An 8,685-nucleotide genomic window follows, 5' to 3' on the forward strand; every position below is an offset into this window, starting at 1 on the left:
ATAAAAGAAAAGAAAAGAATAGAATAGAATAGAATAGAATAGAATAGAATAGAATAGAATAGAATAGAATAGAACAGAACAGAACAGAACAGAACAGAACAGAACAGAACAGAACAAGCAATAAGAATAGAATAGAACAAGAAATAAGAATAGAATAGAACAAGAAATAAAAACAGAACAGAATAGGAATAGGAATTATTAGAATTAGAATTAATTAGAATTGAATTCTTTATTGGCCAAGTGTGATTGGAGCATAAGCTCTCTGTGTCCATAAAAGTTATAAGTGATAAATCAAGATCACAATCACTTAACAACAGAAAAGTTGGGCACAGTTGTGGTCATCAGCTGAGGACTAGCCGTATAGCACCTGCTGTTTTCCTGTCACGAGAGGATGGAAGGATTTACATTCCTGATGACACTCCTCCACTGTTCACTCAGAACGGAAGAAGCTTCTTGGATGAGAAGCGAAACCCCTTCAAAGAAAAACGAAAGTCCAGTTGCCTCTTGAAAAAGCACCCGTGTCTTGATTGTTTTGGCGTGCAGTGCCTTATAGCGCCGTCCCGAGGGGAGGAGTTCAAACAGTTTATGTCCAGGTTGTGAGGGGTCTGCAGATATATTTACTCAGCTCTCCTTCAGACCCACACAGTCTACAGGCCTAAGCAGCAGCCTTACTCCTGTTTGCAGGTGACATCAAATCTGACTAACCTGAAATTTGAGCTGAATGCATCGGAACAAATCTTTAATGTGTTAAATTGGCTTGTCTCGCAGCCTTATTGAAATATTTTTTTTTAAATAAAGTTTTTTATTTTTTATTTTTCTACTAACATGTTGTTGTGTGAACAGTGTGGGGCCTGAGTGCCTTACTTTTTAGTACAAATGAAACAATATTCTTCATAATACAATTGACAATTTTACAGACTTTTAGTAATAATACACATATTTTGTTGAATTATAATCCTCCATTGTTTATTCCCTTTCTAATTTTTAGTTATGTCACTGTTATATTTTTAAAAAAATCCCCTTTCTAATCACTTTCTAATTTATTTTAATACAAATAAAACAATGTTCATCTTAATTATGTTCGACAAGTTATATCAAGTCTAATATTAATACACATATTTTGTTGAATTATAATCTTCCATTGTTATCTTGTTCAATAATTCAATATATTGTTTTCATGCCAATCAAATTCTATATATCCTTTTACTACAGATAGAATGTTGGTAATCATAGTTGTTACATTTTAACAAACTTATATACTTATACTAATAGTACACATATTTATATTTATTTATTTATTTATTTTATTCGATTTCTATACCGCCCTACTCCCGAAGGACTCAGGGCAGTGCACAGCCAGACAATAAAACACATCCATACAAAATTTAAAAGTAGAATAAAATCAAATTAAATAGTTTTGGCTCCGACAAATTTAAAACCCCGAACTGTTTAAAACCAATTTTAAAATTGAATGTATATAATACTAAGAGATATTTAAAAATTGAAAACCTTTTATGAAAGAGGGAGAAAATTAAGTTATGTTAAGTTATAATCTTTAATCTTTTGATTATTCAATATTTCTGTTATTTTTATAACCAGTACCATATTAAAATAAAATATTTTTATATGGCAGGTGGTCTTACAAGAGAGCCAAGTCAAATCTCTCATGCATAGCCCTGGAGATTACATTCTTTTAAGTGCGGATAAATATGAAATCAAGGTAAGTCCATCTTTTGATTTACCAAGCTTCGGAATTGGGGGAAGGAGCGGGGTGGTATCGTTTTCCACTTAATCACAATTGAGCCCAACATTTCAGTTGCTAAGCGAGACAGACGTTAAGTGAGTTTTGCCCCATTTTACGACCGTTCTTGCCACAGTTGTTAAGTGGATCGCCGCCGTTGTTAAGTCAGTGACACGGCTGTTAAGCGAATCGAACTTCCCCATTGACTTTGCTTCTGAGAAGCTCGCAAAAGGGGATCTCATGACCCCGGGACATCATGACCGTCATAAAGTGAATCAGTTGCCAAGCATCTGAATCTTGGATCACGTGGGGAATGCTACGACGGTCGTAAGTGTGAAAAAACGGTCCTAAGTTCACTTTTCTCAGTGCCGTTGAAATTTCAAACGGTTACTAAAAGAACTGCTTTAAATGGCTGTTGTTTAGCAATCATTTGCAATTAATACGGTGATGAAAAAGCGACTTTTACTACATCAGAAAATTAATATTTTTGTACTTGTCCTCCTGTTGTCGTTAATGTCCTCAAGATCTTTTTATTTCAGCAGGCTGGCCTGGCCTAACTTCCTTTTCATTGTTAATTTTGAATTTGTTTTAAAACAATAGGGGTGTTTTAATCTGCATGGGCCAAATTATTTAATGTGTTTTTACATTGTTTTTTAAATTTTGTATTATGTGTGTTTTATCCTTTGGCTGTTCACCGCCCTGAGTCCTTCGGGAGTAGGGCGGTTTATAAATCCAAAATAAAGTAAAGTAAAGTAAAATGTGCTTTAGGCCGCAATTTAAAAGGGAGAGGAAAAAAAATTGGCCTTTGATTGTTAGAACAATTAATCAGTGGAACGACTTGCCTGCAGAAGTTGTGAATGCTCCAACTCTGGAAATTTTTAAGAAGATGTTGGGTAACCATTTGTCTGAAGTGGTGTAGGGGCAGGGGGTTGTTGTTGTTGTTGTTGTTGTTGTTGTTGTTGTTGTTGTTGTTATTATTATTTATTAAATTTATATACTGCCCTACTCCCGAAGGACTCAGGGCGGTGAACAGCCAAGATAAAATACACATAGTACAAATGTTAAAAACCGTTTAAAATATATTAAATACCATGGCCCGAAAACAGATTGGAAGACCTCCAAGGTCCCTTCCAACTCTGTTATTCTATGTTTTAATTCTATTGTGAGATGTTTCGCAGCCTAAAAAAGGAGAGTGGACATTTGGGAGAGGAATAATTCTTTCAATTTAGGTTTTGAGGCAATGAGTGTCTTCCTTGTGAATAGAATGGAATTCTTTATCGGCCAAGTGTGGTTGGACACACAAGGAATTTGTCTTTGGTGCATAAGCTCTCAGTGTACATAAAAGACAAGATACATTCGTCAAGAATCATAAGGTACAACACCTAATGATAGTCACAGGGTACAAATAAGCAATCGAATCATGCTAGGAAACAATATCAATATAAATCGTAAGGATACAAGCAGCAAAGTTACAGTCATGCGGTCATAAGTAGGAGGAGATGGGCGACAGGAACGATGAGAAGATTAATAGTAATGCAGGCTTAGTGAATAGTTTTGACAGTGTTGAGGGTTGTTTAGTGTTGTTGTTTGTGTTGTTTAGCAGTGTTGTGTTGTTTTAACAGTGTTGTTTAGCAGAGTGATGGCGTTCGGGAAAAAGCTGTCCTTGTGTCTAGTTCAGGGGTCGGCAACCTGTGACTCCGGAGCCGCATGCAGCTCTATGGGCCCTCTGCTGTGGCTCCCTGTCGGGTGATCCCACCACTGGCTATCTCCGCCCCTCGCCCTCCCCTCCCAGTCACTCCTCGCCTGGCCTGAGAAGAGAAGGGCGACAGCAGGGGATGAAGAAGTGGCCAGGACAGAGAGAGAGAGATACAGAGAGAGAGGGAGAAGCGGGGAGAGAGGGAGGGGAGAGAGAGAAATGTCAAAAGGATTTTGTGATTCCCGGTGTTTTTTAACAACTGGTTCTCTGTCCTAATGACAGGCTGGGTAGGTGTGGCTGGGGGAGGGGGTCATGTGACTGGTGGAAGTGAGTGACATCGAGTTGGCCACGCCCACCCAGATTTTGTGGCTCCCGGTGTTTTCTTTTCTGTGGGAAACGGGTCCAAATGGCTCTTTGAGTGCTTAAGGCTGCAGAGCCCTGGTCTAGTTGTTCTGGTGTGCAGTGCTCTGTAGCGTCGTTTTGAAGGTAGGAGTTGAAACAATTTATGTCCAGGATGCGAGGGGTCTGTAAATATTTTCCCAGCCCTCTTTTTGACTCGTGCAGTAGACAGGTCCTCCATGGAAGGCAGGTTGGTAGCCATTGTTTTTTCTGCAGTCCTAATTATCCTCTGAAGTCTGTGTCCGTCTTGTTGGGTTGCAGAGCCAAGTAGTATCTGTACGTGAGTATTTTGGGAAGGAGTTCCAGCCATCAGAGATGGCAGAAGATTAATCAGGAGCAAAAAAAAAATGTTTATGTTGTCACAATTCTCTGGTTTTCTAATTTCCCTCTTTTTTTTTTCTTTTTTTTTTCTTTTTTTTTGGTTGCAAGATTTGGCCCATCGGACGAGAGATCAACTGCAAATGTTTGAAAACCTTGACCGTTTCTGAAGACCGGAGCATCTCTTTTCAGCCGCGGCTACACTTCGATGGGAAATACATTGTGTGCAGCTCGGCGATCGGGCTGTACCAGTGGGACTTCGCCAGCTACGATATCCTTAGGTAACCGTTCCGAATTTAAAATGGGACGGCGGGAAGGGAACCTCGTTGCCAGCTGGCTCCTTTTATCAGGGGTGGGTTTCAGATCCTTTAGCAAAGGGTTCGCTGCCCCGTTGCTGGGTGGGCGGGGCCATGATGGGCGGGGCCTAGTCGGCCACCTACACCACAGCGGGGTGGGCATGGCCTAGTCGCCCTCCCCAGGCTCCAAAGGCTTTTGTTAAGCCTCCGGGAGGACGAAAACTGCTTTCCCCGGAGGCCCATTTCTGGAACCTCCGGTAGGCCCGTTTTTTGCCCTCCCAGCTCCTCCACGCAGCCCCTGCACTTACCTGGAATGATGAACGGGTCGCGTGGGGACTCCTGGGAGGAGTGGGGTGGGCGTGGCCAGCCAGGGATGGCATTTGGGGGTTCGTCAGACCCCGGTGATCCTTGGCTAGAGGATCACCTGAATCCTGCCAAACCCCAAGGAGCCCACCCCTGCCTTTTACCCAGAATGCGTTGGGGAGACCGTGCCGATGCCCATAAGAATAAGCTGAGCTATTTTTCTTTCTGGATCAGTAGTTTTTGAATATCACATTGGCAAATATTCCCTGGAGATTCTAAAATGCTTCTGGTACTTGCCGTATCCTGTCTGGAGTGCTCTATAAAGTGCGTGGTCCTCTGTGAGCTTGGTGGTTTTCTTGCAGACCTTTCATTCCCCAACTAAGTAACATCACCAGTGCTATTAGGGAGTGGGATTTGAGAGGAGGAGGAGGAGGATTGTGGGCTCCTTGGTGCTCCCTGAGCTTAGTAGTTTTCTTGCAGACATTTCATTACCAAACTAGGTAACATCATCAATGCTAGGAGGGAGTGGGGTCTGGGTTTTTTTAATATACCATTGGCTTGCTCTATCAGTGTTGGTAGGTGTGTTCTTTGTGGTCATATCCTGTTGTATTGCTCCCTCTATAGGTTTCACAGGCTCATATCTTACGTGATTAAACGTCCCGGGAATTCTGATTTCTTTTATGTAAAACTACTGTTGTCAGATCGGTATGATTCAGTTTCTCTGAACGTAGCTAATGTGTAAAATTCGGCAGGCCTTGGTCATGAATCTGCCATCAGTTGTAATTTATTACTATGGCCTGTTCTGTTCAGTTCTGCTTTATTTTATTTAATGTGTTAATGTTTTGTGTGGGTCTGTGACTGAAATAAAGATTGACTGATTGAATGTTCTTGGCGATTCCTTGATTAGGCTGTTGTTTACTGCTAGCTTATTTGCGTTGGTAATTCCTTGATTAGTATTAAATGTGGTGTTAATCTCTGCTTATCTGGGTGTTTACTGCTGACGAGGAGAGGTGCTTATATACCACTTCACAGTGCTTTTACAGCCCTCTCTAAGCTGTTTACAGAGTCAGCCTCTTGCCCCCAACAATCTGGGTCCTCATTTTATTAACCTCGGAAGGGTGGAAGGCTGAGTCAACCTGGAGCTGGTCAGGATCGAAAGCCTGGCAGTGAGCAGAGTTAGCCTGCAATGCTGCATTTTTAACCACTGCGCTCTTAATACTTCTACTTACCTTTTAAAAGATATGTAGTTGTTATTTACCTCTCTGTGCCTGTTGATGACCAATTTGTCTTGAGTGCCAGACTTCCAGGAATCCTCTAGCGTTTTTGGACTCGGCATAATCTAGAACTCTCACAGTTTCCCGATTTCAACTATGGTCAGGTCTGTCTCTTTGTTGCGAAATTAAAGAGTTTTCATCATGTCATCTAACTGTTGGTAGATGTCCGTGGATGCACTCCGCTAGTCTTCTGCCTGTCGGGCCTACATAGTGGCTATTAACAATCTTTACACCGTATGTTGTGTAGATGACTCCTGGTTTATTTTTCTTCTTCTGGAGCTGCTGGTTTTCTGGTTTACTTTGGAAGGCTTTGGTTGATTTGCGTGCTACAGTGATGCAAGTAGTTGCAATAATCTACTGGTGGTTTCTGAGATATTTTACATACTGGATCCTAAGTGTTGGAGATATCGATCAGTTCTAAACCCAAGGCAAAGGGATGGCTTGGTTTTTCTGTTGTGTGTGGGTTTCAGCATGCTTTGTTATCTCTGTCCTGTTGTTCCATCCGTTGTGATGAAATGTGCACTTGGAGAAGCGGGATATGTGTGTCTGTGTGTGTTTTGGCAACACAGCTTTCCCTGAAAGAGGCTGCATCGTCCCAAGCAAGAAGGAGGATTGGGGTGGGGGGGGGGAGGAGAAGAGATTCAGGGAAGCCACTGAAATTGCAGCTTTAGTCTGCTCGTTTTATTTTATTTTTTATTTTATTTTGAATTTGTATACTGCCCTTCTCCCTGAGGACTCAGGGCGGTGAACAGCCAAGTAAAAACATCAAGTACAAATATTAAAATACAGTTAATATATATATATATAAATTAAGCGTAAGCAGATAAAAAATTGGACTTTTATGTTTACTTTCAGGTGTAGGCCTGACAGCAATGCTCCTTCCCCTCTCGATGGCTTTGCACTGCTCTCTTTTTATCCCTTTCTCAAATCCTCCCTGCTGCTTCCTTTCTAGGCACGCACCTCTCTTTTCCTCTCGCTTTGCCTGGATATTCCCAAGACTTCCCCTCAATTTCATTCTGAGCCAGGGAAAAACCTCCCATTGTCAAGCGGCAGGCTTGCTTCCCACCCCCACCCCCCCACCCCAAAAAATAGGTGCATCTTATTATTTTCTTCCGGTTTTTCTCCCCCTTTCCTGCAGGGTTATCAAACCGCCTGAATTTGCAAACCTGTCCTTGCTGGGCTTCGGTGACATTTTCGCCCTCCTGTTTGATAATCATTACCTGTACATCATGGACCTGAGGACAGAAAAAATGATCAGCCGTTGGCCGTTGCCGGAATACCGGAAGTCGAAGCGGGGTTCGAGTTTCTTGGCGGGAGAAATGGCTTGGTTAGATGGCTTGGACGGTCAGAACGATATGGGCCTGGTGTTTGCCACTAGCATGCCTGACCACAGTATCCACCTGGTCTTGTGGAAGGAACATGGCTGAACTCCAGCCAACGGACTCTTGGGAGGTGGCTTTTTACATATATATATATATATATAAATATATATATTAAAAAATAATAATAATAATAATTAAAAAAAAAAAAGAGAACGGAGACTGCCAGCAACAAATCCAAGGGACGATGCTTTGCATGAACCAAAGTTAACACGAGGTTTCATTCTGCAACGCACAATCGTGGTTTTTTTTTTTTTTTTTTTTACCATTTCTTTTCCCCAATGACATTTTGGAGAGGAGGGGGAACGGGGAAGACGAACCAAGCCCCCCCCCCTCACACACAAAGAAGCCTGTTGAATTTCTTTCTTTTTCTCAGAATGAAGGTATCTCAGCATCTTGATTGTTTCCACCGTTGGCTCTCTCTCCCTCTCTCTCTCTCTGTCACACACACACACACACACACATATATATATTCGTGTTCAAATATATCCATTTGAGCATATTTTGTGCCTGGTTTGAGGTTTCTTGAGGGTTGGCAGGGGATACAAACAACAACGGTTCCAAGACAAGGATATTAAAATGCATTTCCTTCTTCCCCCTTCCCGTTTGGAGAAAAAAAAAAAGGAGGTTAGTCAAATTGTTCGTTTGTTTTTTCAACGGCTCTGCTTCACCGCCATTATGTAAGATGATTTGAATACTGGTAGTCCTTGACACGCAACCACAATTGAGCCCCTAATCTCTGTTGCTTAAGCGAGACCGTTGATAAATGACTTTTGCCTGATTTTTATCACCTTTCTCGCCAAGAGTTGTTAAGTGAATCGCTGCACTTGTTGAGTTAGTCCCGTGGGTGTTAAGTGAATCTGGCTTCTTCCCCCATTGACTTTGCTTGTCGGAAGGTCGCAAAAAAGGGGATTGTATGGCAACAGTCATAAGTACTGGTCAGTTGCCAAGCATCTGAATTTTGATGGCGTATACGTGGGGATGCTGCAACAGTCATAAAAGGGTGAAAAACGGTCCTAGATTCCTTTTTTTTTTTCCAGTGACCATTCCAAGTTAAAACGGTCAGTGCCATTTTAACTTGGAATGGTCACTGAACGGACTGTTGTAAGCCGAGGACTGCCTGCATAGCTAAAAGATCATTTCTGTCCGTCTCACTCATGCACATATACACACAGTTTCAGAAATTGAATGAGCGGCGTGTCTGGGAGAACCCTTCAGCTTTTGTTCACTTCTCCACATATGAAAATTTAAACCAGGCTGTTCTTGCAGGAGAGCAGAA

The 8,685-nt window shown here is 41.8% G+C and overlaps 1 protein-coding gene across 3 annotated transcripts in view; it reads left to right on the forward strand.

Annotated features, from left to right (window-relative positions):
• The window catches only part of FBXW2 (F-box and WD repeat domain containing 2), a 17,843-nt gene extending 10,255 nt beyond the window's left edge, over nucleotides 1-7,588 (forward strand). For all 3 annotated transcript variants that reach the window (XM_034416614.2, XM_034416616.2, XM_034416615.3), the window contains 3 exons: nucleotides 1,634-1,720; nucleotides 4,266-4,435; nucleotides 7,166-7,588. In XM_034416614.2, the coding sequence (XP_034272505.1) occupies nucleotides 1,634-1,720; nucleotides 4,266-4,435; nucleotides 7,166-7,454 (546 nt within the window). In that variant the 3' untranslated portion in view covers nucleotides 7,455-7,588. The remainder of the gene's footprint in view (nucleotides 1-1,633; nucleotides 1,721-4,265; nucleotides 4,436-7,165) is intronic.
• The last annotated feature ends 1,097 nt before the right edge of the window (nucleotides 7,589-8,685 follow it).

The sequence above is a fragment of the Pantherophis guttatus genome, chromosome 16 (genome assembly GCF_059756535.1).
Source record: "Pantherophis guttatus breed Tessera chromosome 16, ASM5975653v1, whole genome shotgun sequence".
Lineage (NCBI taxonomy): Eukaryota > Metazoa > Chordata > Lepidosauria > Squamata > Colubridae > Pantherophis > Pantherophis guttatus.